This window comes from Carcharhinus amblyrhynchos, chromosome 28, assembly GCF_965287045.1.
Source record: "Carcharhinus amblyrhynchos chromosome 28, sCarAmb.v2.hapA, whole genome shotgun sequence".
NCBI lineage: Eukaryota > Metazoa > Chordata > Chondrichthyes > Carcharhiniformes > Carcharhinidae > Carcharhinus > Carcharhinus amblyrhynchos.
The window spans coordinates 27,776,452-27,797,678 of record NC_137351.1 but is presented as its reverse complement, the minus strand read 5'-3'; the positions used below and the strand labels follow the sequence as shown (position 1 = coordinate 27,797,678).

The 21,227-nt window shown below is 46.7% G+C and overlaps 1 protein-coding gene across 5 annotated transcripts in view; it reads left to right on the top strand.

The window, feature by feature from the left end:
- Positions 1–20,220, top strand: part of sema4ba (sema domain, immunoglobulin domain (Ig), transmembrane domain (TM) and short cytoplasmic domain, (semaphorin) 4Ba) — a 451,928-nt gene extending 431,708 nt beyond the window's left edge. For all 5 annotated transcript variants that reach the window (XM_080214192.1, XM_080214193.1, XM_080214191.1 and 2 more), the window contains 4 exons: positions 2,275–2,390; positions 5,198–5,355; positions 10,388–10,482; positions 19,100–20,220. In XM_080214192.1, coding sequence (XP_080070318.1) covers positions 2,275–2,390; positions 5,198–5,355; positions 10,388–10,482; positions 19,100–19,887 — 1,157 coding nt within the window. In that variant the 3' untranslated portion in view covers positions 19,888–20,220. The remainder of the gene's footprint in view (positions 1–2,274; positions 2,391–5,197; positions 5,356–10,387; positions 10,483–19,099) is intronic.
- Positions 20,221–21,227: the final 1,007 nt, after the last annotated feature.

Sequence of the window (21,227 nt, the reverse complement as noted above, 5' to 3'; positions counted from 1 at the left end):
GACACACACCCTCACTCCCAATTGGCCTGGTTTCATAGAATTCCTACAGTGCCGAAGGAGGCCTTTCAGCCCATTGAATCTGTACCGAATACAATCCCACCCAGGCTCTATTCCTGTAATCCTGCACACTGACCCTACTAATACCCCTGACACTAGGTAAATTTAGCATGGCCAATCAACCTAACCTGCACATCTTTGGACTGTGGGAGGAGACAGGAGCACCCGGAGGAAACCCACGCAGACACGGGGAGAATGTACAAACTCCACACAGACAGTGAACTGAGGCCGGAATTGAAACTGGGTCCCTGTTGCTGTGAGGCAGCAGTGCTAACCACTGTGCCGCCTTTCCCACGTGACCACTTCATAGCGCCCAGCTTGATCATGTGACCCGCAAAGGATTGTCCCTTAAAGGGACAACAGAGTGGTTACGGCAAAAATTTAAATGACTGTCCAACGTTGTGCGGGTTAGGTGGATTGGCCGTGCTAAATTGCCCCTTAATGTTAGGGAGAACTAGCTAGGGTAAATGTATGGGGTTGTGGGGATAAGGCCAGGGTGGGATTGTGGTTAGTGCAGACTCAATGGGCCAAATGGCCTCCTTCTGCACTTCCATGATCCTGTGATTTAAGGGGAAGTTATATGAGGCAGATATTCTAGTTGGGTGAGAGCGAGTAGATTGGGAAGTGACTCGAATAGGGCATAGATGCTGGAATGAACCTGATGGGCTGAATGACCTCTTCTCCTTCCAGACATTCTCTGGGATTTAATTGAATTTTGTGGCTTTATGCATAGAGAACGTCTGCTTACAGAGGGAGAATCACAGAACTGTACATCACCGTAAACCTGAGAGCGACCCACAGATTTAAATCCAAGATTTATTTTCTCCCTTTATCCTCTGATGTTTTTATAGATTTTTCTACTGCTGAGATTTAGCAGGAAAAAAAGAATACAAAGGCGTTCTGGATCGCTGTGGGCTGTGCTTTGCTTCCATTAACTGTGTTGCCTCTCATTAATATTTATAGTTGACACACTGTACTGTCTGTTTGGTAATGAACCAAAGCCAGAATCTTATTACTGGGTAAATGCTGTATTCAAAGTGGAGACCTCACCCGAGAGGGAAAACAACAGTACAACCCGCAAAATAAAGCAAAAACTCAATGAGAGAGAGGTGGGGTCGTGGGGAGGTGATATACTCCTATTATCCACGGGCATACCCGGGGCGCGATCTCGCCGGCCATTCACGCCACGCTCCCGCCGCAGCTAGGTCGGAGAATTTGGCGCCCAGCTGGACCTCCGTTCACTGCAGTGGGATGGGGAACCCCCACCGTAACATCCCGGCCCCAGAGTCTTGTCAGTCCCTCAGCCCAAGTGATGCACCCTCGACCGGGGACCTTTTCCTTGCTCCCAGCCACAAAGCCCACCCAGCCGTGCGCAGTGCTGGATTTTTTTTTAAGTTACGCTCAGAAGCAGCACTAGGGGACACGTCCGCCTTCACAAGTGGCGCTGGGGTGGGCGGACTGAATCTGCCTGCAGTTCCAGCAGGTTAGTGGCCACCTGAAGTGATCTCCCTGTCCGACTCAGTGTCCAACCGTAAAGAAAGAACCTTTGAGGTTAAATCTTAAGTATGGGGGGGAAGGTTGGGGTTGTGGGGGGGGGCGTTGGTGGTGGGGAGATGACTCCCATGGTCGCTGCTTGGAAACGAAGACCAGAGCACCCAGAGGAAACCCACGCAGACATGGGGAGAATGTACAAATGTAATGTAATGGGGAGCAAGTGATGGAGAGATCAGTATTACCTATTCAACGCCCAAGTGATGGTAGATATTGTCATTACACGTCACACTTTGCCGAATGCTTCTACAATCAAGGACAAAAAAAAATTAACCCCACACCTCGCTAAGCAAATGAGGAAAGAGATTGCTTTCTCCCTATCTACGAAACCGCGGTTGTCTCAGTCAGATCATCGTCTGCAGAGGTTTTGGCTTTTAATGTATAGCTCTCTTTCGAGGGCTAGTAATTCGATAAGGCGTCACGTGATTTTAAAAGGCTGAGCAGTCAAAATAAAACTCGCCATTTGAAGTTAGATCCTTAATAGCCTGTGGGAGAGAGGCTCTCAGACACTGTCAACCCATAAAGGAATCAGGCATCTGAATAAAAATCTATTTTGCATGCATTGAGGTGAAAAATATTTACATTGAGTGGCATTGTTGCCCTCACCTTTTACTACCTTGCATTTGTAAAGAATATCGCATGGTTATTATTCACTGTTTTTCACAGAAAATGGAATCCTGCACAAAGCAATCAACGTGAATCATAAGGTTCATATCATTGAGGAAATCACAGTCTTTGCAGAACCGCAGCCAGTGCAGAATCTGATATTGGATTCAAAACAGGTACAAAATTTAATCAAGAATCGTTGGTGGTTTTTTTTAACCAAAATAAACAGTTTCTTATCCCACGCAGTTATAATTGCCGGAACACAGCTCGTTTACTGAAAAGCTATTTGCTTCCATTTTTATTTCTTGCCAGCAGTCAGTCATGGTGAGATCAACAAAGGCCTTCCGCCCAGAATTTGTGTCTAACTGCTATCTTTTCTTCTTGTTGAATCTGGGTTGAAGAGGGTCATACGCAGAGGCTGGCAAGGAAAGCAATTAATAACGTGGAGATTGAATACTTTCAAAGATTTTGGTTTTTTTTGCAATCCTTCCTTTGGGAGAATGGTGTTGATAGTGGAAGCGTTTGCCGGCTGATGAACAGTCTGAAATATGAATATTGCTACCACCAACTTCATTAGCGTTATTATTGTTCTTAAGGTAGTCTTTTATCTATCATAGAATCATAGAAACCCTACAGTGCAGAAAAAGGCCCTTCGGCCCATCGAGTCTGCACCAAACACAATCCCACCCAGGCCCTACCCCCATATCCCTACATATTTTACCCACTAATCCCTCTAACCTACGCATCCCTGGACACTAAGGGGCACTTTCTTAGCATGGCCAATCCACCTAACCCGCACATCTTTGGACAGTGGGAGGAAACCAGAGTACCCGCAGGAAACCCACGCAGACACGAGGAGAATGTGCAAACCCCACACAGACAGTGACCCGAACCAGGGATCGGACCCAGGACCCTGGAGCTGTGAAGCAGCAGTGCTAGCCACTGTGCTACCGTGCCGCCCATATTGGCAGCACAGTGGTTAGCACTGCTGCCTCACAGCGCCAGGGACGCAGGTTCGATTCCCAGCTCAGGTCACTGTCTGTGTGGCGTTTGCACGTTCTCCCCATGTCTGCATGGGTTTCCTCTGAGTGCTCCAGTTTGCTCCCACAGTCTGAAAGGTGTGCTGGTTAGGTGCATTAGCCATGCTAAATTCTCCTTCAGTGTACCTGAACAGGCACCGGAGTGTGGCAACTAGGTGTTGTTCACAGTAACTTCATTGCAATGTTAATGTAAACCTACTTGTGATACTAATAAAAAAATAAACATTATGTGGCCATTGTCCTATTTCAATCACAAAAAAATCATAGAATCCCTAATATGCAGAAGGAGGCTATTTGGCCTAGCGAGCCTGCACCAACAACAATCCAGGCCCCATCCCTGTAGTTACATGTATTTACCCTACGAATCCCTCAGATACTAAAGCTAAATTGCATGGCCAAGCAACCTAACCTGCACGATGTGGGAGGAAACCAGAGCACCTGAAGGAAACCCATATAAACACGGGGAGAATGTGCAGTGACCTGGGTCCCTGGCGCTGTGAGGCACTGAGTGGTTAGCACTCAGGGACAGTGCTTTTCTATGCTCAGATTGTCCACACAATTGGGGGACTGGAAGGCACACACATATCACCCTGGCCCTCAGCCTGGAACTCAGAGCAGGTCTCCCTCATCAGAACGTTCCAGAATGGGGTTTTAGTTCCACACATTCCTGGCTGGAAGGTAGGAATATTGCCACTGACCCAGACAGCTCACTCCTCTACGAGGAAACACCAACCCAGACTGTCCTGCTCTCTGGATGGTCGGAATCCAGACGTTTCCCCTTTGGGATTCCTGATGTAGTGAATCTGAGGGAACTTTCCCAGATCCCTGGGACTCTCTGAAACTATCCGCAACTCGAGTTATTCGGAGGCTTTGGTTCCCACTGACCCCACCCAGAGAGTTACCCAGGAGATATTAGACAGAAAAATCCCAGTATAACTCCTGAGTAATTGTACAACTGACACCCACCCCCACCTCCCCTCACACACACACACACACACACACACACATCCCTCCCCTGCTCCCACACAACTACTCACACTGACCTCTCCCCCACTCTGAATCCTCCCTCAAAACCCTGACTACAATCCCTGAACCCCCGACTACCTTCTGACCCACCAACCCACTCACCTCCACCCTGCCCAGCTCCCACACCCACTGCCCATTTACCCACTTACAAAGCTACACATTTATCCAGACATTCAACCGTTCGCTCACCCACCTCCTGCCCAGCCGCCTCGCCGAGCCCCCTCACCTAGCCCCTCGCCCAGCTCTTTCGCCCAGCCCCGACTCCCAGCCTCCCACTCTCGGCCCCCCTCGCCCGGCCCCCCTCGCCCGGCCCCCCTCGCCCGGCCTCTCTCCCAGCCTCCACTCCCAGCCCCCTTGCTCAGCCCCCTCACCCATTAACAAGCCTGAGGACTTTTAAATACCAGAATATGTCAGCTCGTCCTTCAGCGCAGGTTCTCTTTGATGCTGCCTCCCTAGATTCCCACGCTGCACGAGTTTTGCAGGAGCCTCCATTGGAAGTTTGGACAGGGAGATGAGTTGCCATTCATTGGGTCAGTTTCTGTTTGATTTCTAACTCCGAGCAGAACACTTGGATCAACAGATTTGAAATTTTCCCAAGACCAGTACAGAATCACAGAATACTGAAGGTACAGAAGAGGCCCTTCAGCCCTTCGATTCTGCACCGACGCGTGAAATGCCCTGTCTGGCCCACGTAGTCCCACTTGCCAGCAACAGAAACGTGAATCTTAAGTTTTGCGGTTGCTTGAAAATCTTTGTAGAACTTATGCCCACACAGCCTTTGATAATGAGTGTCAAACACATTTCCATTAAACTGAGTTGTCAGTCATTCTGCAACATTATTAACCTTCTATTCATGAGCTGTGTCAATCAATTTGCCGAGATAGATTCAAGTGAAGCTTTGTGTCCCCAATTCCCAGGGCTTGTTATACGCATCCTCATTCTCTGGAGTGGTTCAGCTGCCAGTCTCAAACTGCAACATTTACCTGAGCTGTGGTGAGTGCGTTCTGGCCAGAGACCCTTACTGTGCCTGGGACAAGAACACCTGCAGGGACATACGAGGGTCGCATTTCGCTCAGTAAGTAATCTTCAGACGAAAGCACTTGGCATTCGCAAAACTTAAATCTCCGATCACTTGTTGCCCACCTGACCTCATTATTGACTGGGTTTTGGAACGGACAGGGAAAGCTGTGGGCTAGAAACCTGAAACTCTGGCTCTTGGGAAAAACTGAGTGAAGAAGAGGTTAGATGGGGATGTGGTGGTGTCAGAGATCAGGGTGGGGGGGTACAGTGATGGTGTGTCACTGAAGGGGTTGTTGGTTGGGGGAAAATTAGACAGATTGTGGCAGGGCATTGCAGGTTTTTGCTTGTTGGTACTAAAGAAAACGCTGTGTTTCTCCTGGCCCACAAGCAGTGCTGTAAAGGCTCTCCCCTTTATGGATTCAGCCCTTATAGAATCATGATGTGGAGAAGCCAGTGTTGGATTGGGGAGGGCACAGTAAGAAGTCTCACAACAGGTTAAAGTCCAACAGGTTTATTTGGCAGCACGAGCTTTCAGAGTGTTGCCCCTTCATCGGTGAGTTCTTGGGTGCCCTGAGTGTTTCAAAGACTCACCTGATGAAGGAGCAGTGCTCCAAAAGCTCGTACTACAAATAAACCTGTTGGACTTTAACCAGATGTTGTGGGACTTCTTATCTATAGAATCATAGAATCTCTCCAGTGTAGAAGAAGGCCATTCAGCCCATCGAGTCTGCACCGACAACAATCCCACCCAGGCCCTATCCCCATAACCCTCTGTTACCCTACTAATTACCCTACTATTACATTACCCTACTAATCCCTCGACACCAAGGGGCAATTTAGCATGGCCAATCCACCTAACCCACACATTTTTGGACAGCGGGAAGAACCTGGAACAGGCGGAGGAAACCCATACAGACATAGGGAGAATGTGCGAAGTCCACACAGACAGTGACCCGAGGCTGGAATTGAACCCGGGTCCCTGGCGCCATGGGGCAGCAGTGCTAACCGTGCCACCGTGCTGCCCTTCTCACACTTTTACCTGACGGGTTTCCCGAGGCGCAGAAAACCTGATGACATGCACTAAAAATTGGAGCCTTGTCCAAATGGAGGCGTGTAGTCTTCTGAAAGGTTTCAGCAACCACGACGGAGGTTGAGGGGCGACCTGATAGAAGTCTACAGGATTATGAGGGGCATGGACAGAGTGGATAGTCAGAAGCTTTATCACAAGGTCGAAGAGTCAATTACTAGGGGGCATTGGTTTAAGGTGCGAGGGGCAGGTTTAAAGGAGATGTACGAGGCAAGTTTTTTTACACAGAGGGTGGTGGGTGCCAGGATCTCGCTGTCAGGGGAGGTAGTGGAAGTAGATACAGTGACTTATAAGGAGTGTCTTGACAAATACATGGATAGAATGGGAATGGAGGGATATGACCCCTGGAAGGGTAGGGGGTTTTAGTTCAGTCTGGCAGCATGGTCGGTGCAGGCTTGGAGGGCCAAAGGGCCTGTTCCTATGCTGTAATTTTCATTATAAGAATCATAGAATCCTACAGTGCAGAAGGAGGCCATTCAGCCCATCAAGCCTGCACCAACCACAATCCCAACCATGACCTATCCCCATAACCCCATGCATTTAACCTACATAGTCCCCCTAACACTAAGGGGCAATTTAGCATGGCCAGTCTATCTAACCCGCACATCTTTGGACCGGGAGAAAACTGGAGGAAACCCACGCCGACAGAAGGAGGACATGCAGACTCCATTCAGACAGTGACCCAAGCCAGGAATCAAATGCGGGTACCTGGCACTGTGAGTCAGCAGTGGCAATCATTGTGCAACCGGTATCGCGGCAGGTTGGGTTTCTTAATCTGTCACCTGAACTAAACCCAACAATATTGGGTATTAGGTTGGTGGATGAGGTTAAAATTCCTCCAGTTAACTCTTGTTTATTTTATCAGAACTGTTATCACTTTTGCCTAACATTTTATCTTCTCATTTCACATTTCCAGCATCCTTCATATTTTGCTTTTCATTAGATTGAATTTTGATATTTATAGTTAAGTGGAACATTTGCTGATTTCCTTCTATATCAAAATTGTCCAAAAATATATTCATGAACATAGATCCAGGCATAAACAACTGACCACCTTAACTTTTCCCATCAAGAATCTATCAGCAAATTTCAATGTCACACATACAAAAACTATTGAGTAGAAAAAATATATATAATCGCTCGCAAAATCCAGAGAAATTTCACTAGCAACAGAAAGTATCCTGTTGATTTATGAGTGGCAGTGACCAGTCACCAATTGCCCATAGCAATTACACTCTTTGACCTACACGTCTCAAATCTGCAGTAACCATCCCATCTGTCAACATGCAGCAACAGAGAGCAATTAATCTCTGGCTAACCTCAGTCTGCTTTATTTAAACAGCAATTAGGTTTTGTGTCCTTTAAAGGGCATAAGAACATAAGAAATAGGAGCAGGAGTCGGCCATCTAGCCCTTCGAGCCTGCCCCGCCATTCAATAAGATCATGGCTAATCTGAAGTGGATCAGTTCCACTTTCTCGCTCTCTCCCCATAACCCTTAATTCCCTTGTCTGTCAAAAACCTATCTACCCATGACTTAAATATATTTAGCGAGGTAGCCTCCACCACTTCAACGGGCAGAGAATTCCAGAGATTCACCACCCTTTAAGTGAAGAAGTTCCTCCTCAACTCTGTTCTAAACTGTCCCCCCCTTATCTTGAGGCTGTGGCCTCTAGTCCTGCTATCCTTTCTGAGTGGGAAGAATCTCTCTACCTCTACCCTATCCATCCCTTTCATTATCTTATACGTCTCTATAAGATTCCCCCTCATCCTTCTAAACTCCAACGAGTACAGAGACTATTTAGTCTCTCTCCATAGTCCAACCCCCTCAACTCTGGAAACTCCGGAAGGTGCATTGTTGCACCTTCACAGAATCATAGAATTCCTAAAATGCGGAAGGAGGCCATTTGGCCCATTGAGTCTGACAGAGCATCCCACATAGGGCCTAACCCTGTAACCCCACTTTTTACCCCGTTAGTCTCCCTAACCTATACGTCATTGGACATTAAGGAGCAATTTAGCAAGGCCAATCCACCAAACGTGCACATCTTCGAACTGTGGGAGGAAACCAGGGAACCCATGGAAATCCACTCAGACGTGGGGGGAGCATACAGAATTCACACAGACAGTGACCCAAGCTGGGAATCAAACCCGGGTCCCTGGCGTTGTGAAGCAGCAATGCTAACCACTGTGTTACCATGTGGCCCTTGGCAGCAGGATAATGACAGTAAGAAGTCTCACAACACCAGCTTAAAGTCTTTAACCTTCTTACAGTAAGTCTTCTTACTGTGTTTACCCCAGTCCAACGCCGGCATCTCCATAGCAGGATAATGCACGACGTATTATGTAAGGACTCCTCTTCTTATAAAACAGCACATCAGTGAACTGTGTAAACAGTATGAAACGAAAAAGCATCTTGCATTTATATAATGTCTTTCATGATCTCAAGACATCCAAAATAACCTATAGCCATTGAAGTGCTTAGGAGCTGTAGTCATGTAGAATGTACAGCAGCCAATTTGAACACAGCAAGCTCCCGCAAAAACAATCTAATTAAAATCAGATAATTTGCTCTAGTCAATATTATTCAAGCGATAAATATTGACCAGGACACCAGGGGTAACTCCCCCATACATTCTTTCTCAAAGTATTCCGATCGTTTTTTTTTTGCATCCAACTGAGAAGGAACAGACAGCACCTCAATTAAACATCATTGCTGGAACACAGCACCTCTCACAGTGCAGCACTCCCTCAGTACTACACTGGAGTGCCAGCCTAGATTGCTGAGCTCAAGTCGCTGGGAGCGGGACTTGAACCTGTAACTTTCTGACTCAGAGGCGAGTGTGCTGCAAGTGTTGTTTGAACCACGGCTTGAGATTACATGTCAGATGTCAACCTTTTCAACAAATGATCTAAAAAATGTGCCTCTTCCCCCAAACTCCCTCCTCCCCAAACATTGTTGACCTTCTGTTTGGGTGCAGGAAAGAATTGGGAAACAGCTTTCACCTGGTAAAACTTTCATGCAAAGCAGTAAGCATCGTCCTAGTACAGAAATATTGCATGTGAGACAGTGTGACCATTACACTGCCCACCCCGTTGTCTGTCCATTCAGGATAATTGGACAAAGCGATAGTACTCAATGTTACAATGATTCTTTCCACTGCCTGTCTTAAGTCATAGCGTAAATTGTGGTGTATAAGTTGACCCAGCATATAAGACCACCACATTTTTCCAGCCCTGGTTATGCGTCTCGTATTGACAAGGCTTCTCGGCCTTTTGGCTGAGGTCTAGTGTCAGGTCCAGCCCAAGATGGAATGTAACATGCCTGATCTTGTCAGCTCGGATCTTGTTTGTCCCTTTTTTATGGGGATTTATTTATATTTTGAATTTGGTTTTTGGAGCAAGCTAGGAATGGAGTTGGGTCTGACTGGTCCACTGTAAGCATCGGCTTTGTAACTTTAATGATGGAGTAAATATGTTATTTAAAAAAAATCATAATTTTGCCCATACTTGATGTATTAGTTGACCCTTCAGCCACAACATGCTGCACCAGTGGTCACTGTCAATATTTCACCTCACGGATGCATATTTTGCCACTCGATATCCAGGCACAGGGGATCAAGCAGGCGACACAGACTGCATTAGAAAGATGTGTGAGAGTTTAAGACATGGCCACTTTTGCATCAAAAAATGGCCACCAGTAGCAATGACGGTTGATGTTATACTTGGCATATAAGCAGAAATTTTCCTACTTGTACACCAACATTGATGGTATTTATGTAGGTCCCAAGTCTAATCAGGAAAACCGTAACATTTGAAGCAACACCGCGAGTGTGATTAAGATATTAGGCGGGGTTTTACAGCCTCGCTCGAGCGATACTGGAAAATCCTGCCCGAGGTGAATGGATATTCCCACTGTCCTCCCCTCACCCACCCCAATTCCATGGCAAACAATGTGGTAGAATTCCAGCGATTGACTAATGTAGAATATTTATTTTACAGCCACTGGAAGCAAGACATTGAGAGGGGCAGGCCAGAACAACACTGCCCACAACCTGACGGATCGTTTTTAAATCCTCGGGCTTTACGACCATTTCGTAAGTAGTTCCGACCCCTTTGAGGTGAAATGTGAGCTGGAAGATAATTTTTGGATTGAATGATGTACTTCTTAAAAATGGTTTAAGCACTGCCATTTATTTCAGACTCCCAATGGACTGGGGGTTGGGACTGCCAGGGGTTGGTGCGAGGGAGATTGGGACTGGTGGGGGCCTGGGGAGGCAGAGGTCACATGGGGCTGGCCCGGAGATGTCTGGGAGGCCGGCGATCAGGGAATGGGGGGAATCAGACAGGCAGCGATGGGAGGTTGTGATAGGGAGGCCAGTAGTGCAGGACTACTGCACATGCGCCGATCTCAGCACTGACAGATCGGTACGTGCGCAATGGCCCACTCAGTGCTATGCTGTCGGCCTCCCCAGTAGGAATAGGCCCCGCCTGTCCTCGGATTTTCAGCCTGAAGCTCTCTGAGGCACCTTGTGATGCACAGACTGTGGTGGAAGGTTCATTTTGAAAATCCCGCTCAAAAAAAACAGCAGGAATTACTCCCGTTTTTACCTGAATTCAGCACCTCGGATTTTGGGGGGGTATTTCCCCTCAGGTCTACACCTCAGTGGTTCAAGAAGCCAAGTCATCTTCCTTCACAAGGGTGACTAAAGTAGTAAACTTGTCATTGCTACCTGGTCTAGCCTCTATGTGGCTTTTGGTTGACTCTCAACTGGCCTCTGAAATGGCCTAACTAACCTCCCAGTTGGATCAAACCACCAGGTTAGAATACCAGGGGACACCTCAGCCTTGAAAAGCGGTGAAAGAGAGAGAGAAATGGCCAAAGTATCCAAGGCCCAGTGTGTAATAGACATGGGTGAATGTGGAACATTATGGCACATTCAGATGTCACTGCTGGAGATGTGGCTAGAGGTAAAACGACTTCTGGGCAGTCATTGCTCAGTGGTCACAGGCATATCAGCTGGCTGGGTTATTGATGGAGACCCACAGTGAGGAGAGAGAGAGAGCATTGTTGAGGCTTTTGCTGTCTGAGGCAAGTGGGTTTTTTTTGTACAACCAGCACCTTCTGCCTCCAGAAGACATCAATTCTCAAAATTGGCCATTTCTGGATCAAAAGTCTAGTAAACCTGGGTGGAGCATTTGTCCCTTCATTCCCGCATGTTGAATATTCACTAATATATTTGATTTGCCTCAGAGCAATGGCAAATTTCTACATGTGCAAAGTTTTTTTTTGGCTGGACTTCAAAATAGCTCAGCAATCTCAAAATGTCTGCACCCATACTTATTCCATCTCGGCTGTTCTGTTTACCTTACTCTGAGTCAACGTCCAGGCTTAACCAAACTGATCACAGATCAGTTCCCAGACTCACATAATTGAACGTAGAACAATTAAACCCTTGAGCACCAACACCACTTGTGTGTTCTTTACAATTGCAATCGAGACCCTAACTACCTCAGTAAGACCCTGATTTGCACAGGAAAGAGACTGCTAGCATGATGCAGGGAAGTTCTTTTGCAGTAGCCCCTGTGAAAACTACAGCGGGCATTGGGGTGAATCGATGATCTGACCGCATTTTCACCAGTGGTGACAACAGTCTGAAATTTGAAAATAATTCCAAAGAGTGACCGATACCTGGAACAGAACCCTGGATGCAAGAGCCCTTATGATGGAGGAATCAGAATAACCTTTTAAAAATTGATATAGAATAGACTTCATAGAAACCTTACTGTGCAGAAGGAGGCCATTCAGCCCATCAAGTCTGCACAGACAACGATCCCACCCAGGCCCTATCCCTGTAACTCCACATATTGAGTGGCAGAGCAAAGTGTGCAGAGGATGTTGAAAGTCTGCAAAGGGATATAGATAGCCTGAGTGTGCGAGGGTCTGGCGGATGGAGTACAATGTTGGTAAATGTGAGGTCATCCATTTTGGTAGGAATAGCAGCAAAATGGACTATTATTTAAATGGTAAAAAATTGCAGCATGCTGCTGTGCAGAGGGACCTGGGTGTCCTTATGCAAGAATCTCAAGGAGTTGGTTCACAAGTGCTGCAGAAGGCAAATGGAATTTTGTCCTTCATTGCTAGAGGGATGGAGTTTATAAACAGCGAGGTTATATTGCAGCTGTATGAGGTGCTGGTGAGGCCACACCTGGAGTACTGTGTACAGCTTTGGTCGCCTTACTTGAGAAAGGATATACTGGCACTGGAGGGGGCGCAGAGGAGATTCACTAGTTGACTCCGGAGTTGAGAGGATTGGGTTATGAGGAGAGACTTTGTAGAGTGGGGCTATACTCTTTGGAGTTCAGAAGAATGAGGAGGGATCTCATAGAAACATGTAAGATTATGAAGGGAATAGATAAGATAGAAGCAGGGAAGTTGTTTCCACTGGCGGGTGAAACTAGAACCAGGGGGCATGGCCTCAAAATAAGGGGAAGCAGATTTAGAACTGAGTTGAGGAGGAACTTGTTCACAGAAAGGGTTGTGAATCTATGGAATTCCCTGCACAGTAAAGCAGTTGAGGCTACTTCATTAAATGTTTTTAAGGCAAGGATAGATAAATTTTTGAACAATAAAGGAATTAAAGGTTATGGTGAGTGGGCGGGTAAGTGGAGCTGAGTCCACAGAAAGATCAGCCATGATCTTATTGAATGGTGGATCAGGCTTGAGGGGCCAGATGGCCTACTCCTGCTCCTAGTTCTTATATTTACCCCACTAATCCGTCTAAACTACACATCCTGAGACACTGAGGGGCAGTTTAGCATGAGCAGTCAATCTAATCTGCACATCTTTGGACTGTGGGAGGAAACCCACGCAGGCATGGGGAGAATGTGCAGACTCCACACAGACAGTGACCCGAGGCTGGAATTGAACCCAGGTCCCTGGCACTGTGAGGCAGCAGTGCTAAACCACTGTACCACTGTGCCATCCAAAGGCCTACCGTGGGCCAGGTATACTCCTGACCCACAGTCTACCCCTTGTTTGGGTGGGACTGAGTGGCATCAGTGTGTATCTTTGTGACTCTGAAATGGAGTGCTCTAAATTCTGAATATTAAGCCCACACCGGCAGAACCTCCAGCAGAACAATGACGTGACAATACCCCGTGGGTCCATTAATGACCAAGAGAAAGGATTGCCTAAAGTTCGGAGTTTAGCCCCTACATCAGAAGTGGAAAATGGACGAGCCCTTTAGCAGACTAAGAACAGGATGTCCCGAGGGAGAGGTTGCTAGGTGGAATTCATGAGAAACTGATGAATGTCTCTTCCAATATCCCGTTCTGATGAAGGGTCTGCATTGCAATCTGTCGCTTCCCCAGCAAAAACTGATTGCTCGTTTCTGTGTTTCCAGCGTTTAGGGGTCCCAGATTTACACCCAATCTGCCTGACAGATGCTAGGGAGGGTGAGCAGGGTAGTTAAAATAAGGGCTGTCACTTACTCCCCCCACCTTAGATCCCACTGTCCTGACACCGTGCCCCAAAATGAACCAGCTGCTTTGAAACGGGGAGCGGGTCCACCCCTTGGCAAGACAGTTTTCGCCTGATTAAAAGTGTAGATCAGGTCCCACTGTGGATCAGCATTATTCCAGGCAGGTTGATATTTGGAAGGTTATTTTTGGCTACTGCGAGAGTTAGAAGAACAAGGATGGGCTTATAGGTCTCAATAGTGGGCTTCTTGCCCCAGGCTCCAATTGTCTCCCATCCCCCCGCCCACGCCACCCACTCCTGATCATTGCTATTGCTTGCTCTCCCCTCAGCTGTCTGATGGGAACCGTTGCCATGTATCCCTGACTGTGGCCTCCCCCTGCCATGTTCCCAGTTCTAAAGAAGATTCACATCGGAACTGAAACGTTAACTTTGTTTCTCTCTGTCCACCAATGCTGCCAGACCTGCTGATGTTTTTCTATTGTTTTCTATTTTTAATGCAATGTGCTCTCTCCTGCCTGATGCCCAGGTAATGGTAGTGAGACTTGGTCATTAAGATGAACCATGGCCCTGTACATAGTTTGCATCTCTGCTCTGGGACTCATGTAAAAAAAAACGCCTGGCCACCCCAATTTTATTTTGCACAGTGGGACCAAACCCCAAGTTGAGTAGAAAGGGCCATATTCTCTGAAGTTTAGAACAAAGTCATTTCAGTAAAATGGATAAAATACCTCAAAGGTTTACAAAGATATAAATTAGGAGGATCTTAACTGTGGCTGGAGTGTCCACAACCAGGAGGAATGGTTCCGGGTAAGGGGTTGGCCATTTTGGACTGAGATAGAGGGATAATTCTTCACTCGGAGAGTTGAGGACCTTAGGAATTCTCTACCAAAGATGATTGTGAATGATCAGTCAATGAACACATTCAGGACTGAGAGTGAGAGATTCCTGGGCTTTCAAGGGATCAAGAGGTATGGGGAGCAGGTGGGAAAGTGGGTCAAAATCCTGCAACTCCCTCCCTGACAGCACTGTGGGCGTACCTAGACCTCAGGAACTGCAGTAGTTCAAAATGACAACTCACCACTGCCTTCTCAAGGGCAGCTAGGGATTATAGAATCCTAAAATGCAGAAGGAGGCCATTCAGCCCATTGAGTCTGCAGCAATCACAATCCCACCCAATATCCCCATAACCCCATGCATTTACCCTACCCTAGCTAGTCCCCCTGACACTAAGACGCAATTTAGCATGGCCAATCCACCTAACCAGCTCATCTTTGGACTGTGGGAGGAAACTGGAGCACCCCAAGGAAACTCACACAGACAAGGGGAGAATGTGCAAACTCCACACAGACAGTGACCCAAACTGGGAGTCTAATTCAGGTCCCTGGTGCTGTGAAATAACAGCGCTAACCACAGATGGGCAATAAATGCTGGTCTAGCCAGCGACGCCCATATCCCATAAATGAATTTTTATAAAGCCACGATCATACTGAATGGTGAAGAATTATCTCTTCAGCTGAGGCCTGAATGGCTGATCCCTTATTCTGTACTGAATGTCAGAACAGGCTCTCAGGGCCGAGTGGCCAACTCAAGCTCCCAGTTTTCTTTTGCATCAGGGCAGATGTTTTCATTTCAGTTTTCCAGCGGTTGCAAGATTTATTTGTCCTTGGATTGGTGGACTAGTTTTCAGTGGAGACAACACCACAGGGGGACAGGGATGTCTGTGCTGAGCTGTAACGTAGGTATAGCCGCACAGTGGGGAGGGGGGGTCCTGTGCAGACCGTGTTCCATGTAAAAATGTGCCACACGTTGAAGAAACTGGTGACACACAGCAGTAGAATTTGACGAGGAACGCTGGCTGACAGCAGGCGAAGATTAGGTTGTTAAAATTCAGAGAAGTGAATAACATTGCTGCATTGATTCCCTGAACTTGGTTGTCGAAAATGATGACAAGTGGAAAATTATAGGCTGAAGGGAAATAGAGACATGACAGCACTGAAGGAGGCCATTTAGCCCATTGTGTCTGTGCTAGCATTTTGCTAGAGCAACTGATTTCAACACGCTTCTCTTTCTCCACCTCTCATCTTTAGAAACTCATAATTTTAATTATTTTTGCGATATGAGCTATTCTAGACAGTATGTACCGTCTATTCTTTTGACCTGAAAGCATTAAGAGTCAATGACCACAAAACCCAAGTCCTGTGTGGACCAGACCAGATAGGAGTAGCAGATTACCTTCCCTGGAGGAGATAGATGAACCAGGTTGATGTTCCTTGAAAATCCAGCACTGGTCATGTTCATTTTCTAGATTAATTGAATTTAGCTTTCTAAATTACTGTGGCAGCGTTTGAACTCTTTTCCATCCTGACGGGGGGGGGGGCAAGAACGTAGGTAAGATACATTTGTGATGCCGCCCAGAGTGCTGTTTCATTTGCACCATCTGCCTACAGGCTATTTTTGCTAAAGGCAGGTTTGGGAACAGGATAACGTAACTGCCCAACAAACAGCGGGTAGCTAATTAAGAATGGGCAGCATGGCGGTTAGTACTGCTGTCTCACAGCGTCAGGGACCCAGGTTCAATTCCAGCCTTGGGTGTCTGTGTGGACTTTCCACGTTCTCCCCGTGTCTGCGTGTACTTCCTCTGGGTGCTCCAGTTCCCTCCCACATTCCAAAGATGTGCAGGTTAGATGGATTGGCAATGCTAAGTTGCCCCTTGGCGTCCCAAGATCTGTAGGTTGCATGGATTAGAAATGGTTGATGTGTGGGGTTACAGGGACGGGACGAGGGAGAGGGCCTGGATGGGATGGTCTGGCAGAAAGTTGATGCAAATTTGATAGGCCGAATGGCCTCTCTCTGCACTGTGATTTAATGAAATTCGAATGAAAGCCAAATATCAGAGACCGACTGGAATTTTCCAGTTTGATAGCCTTTCAAAGAGTCAGTACAGACTTGATGGGCTGAATGGCCACCTCCAGCACTGTAGTGATTCTATAACTTCGCATTGTTGGCCATCCATTTAGTGGTTCTTTTTTATTTTGCTCATGGGATGTGAGCAGTGCTGGATGGGCCAGCATTTATGGCCCACCGCTATTTCCCTTTTTCAGAGAGGGCTTATGAGTCAACCATGTTGCTATGGACCTGGAGCCATGTGTAGGCCAGACCAGGTAAGGATGGCTGATTTCCCTCCCTAAAGGATATTAGTGAGCCAGATGGGTTTTTATGACTTTCGTTTCATCTGTCGTGGTAAGATCTGAACCTGAGGGTCTTGACCGTTACCCTGGGTCTCTGGAATATTAGTCCAGTGACAATACCCCTGTGCCACAAACTAATGGAATAAGCCAGAAAGTCACAACAGGGATATGAAATTGGCTCAGTGACAGGGAGTAGAGAGAAATGATGGTTTTATGGCCGGAGAAATGTTTATTGTGGAGTTCCTCAGGGGATTGGTGTTAGGATCTTTGCTCTTCCTGATATGTATTGATGACCTAGACATTGGTGTACAGAGCACAGTGTCCAAATTTGAGGGTGATAGGAAACTTGGAAGCATTGTGATCTGTGAGGAGGAAAGTGTAGGACTTCAAAAGGACAAGGGCAAGTTGGTGCAATGAGTGGCAGATGAAAATTCATGCAGAAAAATGTGAAATGATTCCAGTTTCACAGGATATTATTGGTAGGAGGAATATAGAGAGACAATATCAAATAAAAGGTACAACTCTAAAGAGGGTGCAGAAGCAATGGGACCTGGGTGTATATGTGCATAACTCATTGAAGAGAATAAAGCAGGTTGGCAGGGCAGTTAATAAAGCATACAGTATCCTTGGCTTTATTAATAGGGGCATAGGATACGAGAGCAAGACGGTTATGTTGAACTTGTGTAAGATACTGGGTCAGTCTCAGGTGGAATATTGCATTCAGTTCTGGATGCCTTACTTTCAGAGGTTTGTGAATGAATTAGAGAGAGTGCAGAAAATGGCTACAGATGAGAAACTTCAGTTCTGAAGATAGATAGGAGAAGTCAGGACCGTTCTCCTTAGAGAATAGAAGGCTGAGTAGAGATTTGATAGAGATGTTCAAAATCATGAGGGGCCTGGACAGAGTAGAGAGGGAAAAAACCATAAGAGAACTGAGAACGAGACAGGGAAAGTTTAAAGTGATTGGTAAAAGAAGCAGAAGTGACATGATGTATAAAAACGTTTCTCTGCATGTCGCTTCTGTTTCTTTCACCAGTCACTTTAAACTTTTTTTACACAGTGAGTGGTTTGGATCCGGAATGCATTGCCTGAGAGTGTGGCAGCTTCAATCAAGGAGGCTTTGAAATTAAATTAGGATCTGAAAAGTAGGGATTAAAGGGGGAGGGAATGGCCTGGTGGTATTATCACTCGACTATTAATGCAGAAACTCAGATAATGTTCTGGGGACCCGGGTTCAAATGCCACCACAGCAGATATGGAATTTGGATTCAGTAAAGAATATCTGGAATTAAGAATCTGCTGATGACCATGAAATCATTGTCGACTGTCGGGAAAACCCATCTGGTTTACTAATGTTCTTTAGGGAAGGAAATCTGCCATCCTTACCCAATCTGGCCTATATGTGGCTCGAGCCACAGCAACGTGGTTGACCCATAACTGCTCTCGGGCTACTAGGGATGAGCATTAAATGCTGGCCAGCCAGTGACGCCCATGTCCCACAAATGATTTTGTTTTAAATAAAGAACAGGGGAATGGCATTAAGTGAATCGGAGAGGCAGTGCAGTCACGATGGGCCGAATGGTCAGCTTTTGTGCTGTGATAATTCTGTGAATCTGATTCCTGTGATGTAAATATAAACTATTGTCCCTTTTCTTCAGCACCAACATTTTATTCAGCTGAAGGATTTTCTCTCATAAAATTCAAATAAGAAGCAGCATTGCCTTTAACTATCTGTTTTAGTTGTTTCTCCAGTATGAAGCAGTGTTGCCTAGACTCTGATGAAACCAACTGACCTCTGGAGAAAGTTCCTCAAAGTCTAAAGATGTGTGAGTTAGGTGGATTGGCCATGCTAAATCGCCTCTCAGTGCCAGGGGGATTAGTAGGGTAAATACATGGGGATAGGGCCCTGGATGGGATCATTGTTGGTTCAGACTCAACGGGCTGAATGGCCTCCTTCTGCACTGTTCGATAATGATTCTTTGATTCCATGCTTTTGAATTGTGCTTTTTAGTATGAAGTTTTCTTTTTCTCGTTGGAAAACAGGTCCTGTCCCCTGTGAGACCGTCACTGTGTCACCCAACAGTTTCCAGGTGTTGCCATGCAAAGTGCAGTCAAACTTTGCCACCAGGATGTGGACGTACAATGGGGCGGCAGTCGATGACACGTTCATGGTGCTTCCCGATGGCGGGATCATCGCCGCCGCAAAGCTCCTGGGCGTCTACGAGTGCTGGGCCATTGAGGAAGACTTTCGGCTGCTGGTTGCAAACTACTGCCTGAGATTGGATACCTCCCCGGAGGCCACGACCTTGCACGCCTCGAGGAAGTCCAATTCGGTTCTGAACGAGCGGAGCGGAATCATCATCAATCCACTCAGCAGTGAGAGCCGGTTTCCCCAACGCACCAGCGGCAAGAACTACTGGACTGAATTTGTCGCGGTGAGCGTGGTCTTCGGGTTGACGCTGGCGATCTCCTCCCTGGTCTTCTTGTACCGGAACAGAGACAAAATGAAGTCGCTGATTAAAGACGGAGAGTGCTCCAGCATGCAGCAAAAGAAGCAAAGGAAGATTGAGATCCCGCACGAGAGTTTGCTTTTAAACGGAACCTCCGTGCAAGTAGCGCCCTCCGAACATCACAGAGGCTACCAAAGTCTGAACGACAACCACATCTGCAGTACCCCCGTGCTGGAAAACGCTCTCAATGACAAGGACTCTGGCTACCCCGAGTTGCCAAACAACCAAATTAATCAGAAGAACTTGTACGTGGAGATTTCTGCGCATTGCCCCCAGCCGAGGGTGAGGATTGGTTCCGAAATCAAAGACTCGGTAGTGTGAATTGTGAAACAGCAGGAGTGAAGTCAAACCACGGCACCAACTGTAGCCTTCCAAAAAAAGGGACCAACCACAAGAAATCTGAGAAGCGTAAAGCTCAGCAGCTCACAAGACTTCAAACTGTTGTACTGTGCCATTTGGACTATCTCTTCAGTATGTTAACCACATGCATGGATGGTTATTGGTGTGGCAGTTGAGCTTCTAGTAAAACCTGTGTGTCTGTGACCATTGGCCAAAACAGCATGGACCAGCGCATGATATATTGACTGACAACCTTCCCCAATCTGTTTGCAATTTTGAACTCGTGGTACATGACTTTGGCTTTCCATTTTTTTCTTTGGGGGGGGCGGGGTGGGGTGCGGAGTAGGGATGGAAAGTGGTGATGGGGGTGGGGTGGGGATAATCATAAACCCTCAGTGGTTGGGAAAACCGTAACGCCCCGTGCCAAGAGAACTGGAGCTTACATTCGGAGGGAACGATAGGGGTTACCGACAAGTGGCCCCCACTGGCTGTATCGTGCGTAGCGAGCGTGGCATAAAGCGTGGTCACTTTACAGCAGTCACTCACGGTGGCTGCTTCACACCGCTGTGTCCTGTGGTGACCTTGCGAGTGCAGGAAATCTGTTCAAAACCCTTTCCTTTGATGTGAAATGCGAAGACTCGATGACTTTCTGCCGAAAGATTTGATCATGTGGGTTGTGAGTCATGTACAGAAACAAGAAGCATTTCTCCAATTAAATAATATCTTTCGGAAGGGGGAAGATGGGAGAAAAATAATTCTGTGGCTTGAGAAAACGCTTGAAAATTTGACTGATGGTTTTCACATGAACTGTCAATGTTTTTTTTAAATGTCTAATTGATTAAGTAAGTCAGTATAATGGACTTGTTGTGCAGTAAGGTGCTACGTATGTCGGCAATAACAACAAGTTGGTTTGCCCACATATTTTCGGATAAATAAGCCCTTTGCATTTGGACAATACACTCATGGTTCACCCTTGATGTTCTTGTAACTGAATGGGGTGAAGAACTGGCACAGTTGGCAAAAAAAATGGCATCTCAGTTGAGCCAGTGGAATGTTCCTCAAATTGGCAGAAACCAGTTTGTTTAATCTGGCCCAACTTGGAAGAAAGATGAGGATAACATTTGTAAGCTGAGGATAAGGAGGCATCGGGGAGGCTCCACGATCACAGTTTTGCATTTTTATTAATTGTAAAAAGTCCAAAAGCATTTCATAGAGGAACAGTGCAGGAATGATAACCTGATTAAAATAGACAGTCGCGTTATTGAGTTTGTGATCAGGCAAGGCTGCAGAGCCAACACAAGACCATTTCCCTTGTGTTAACT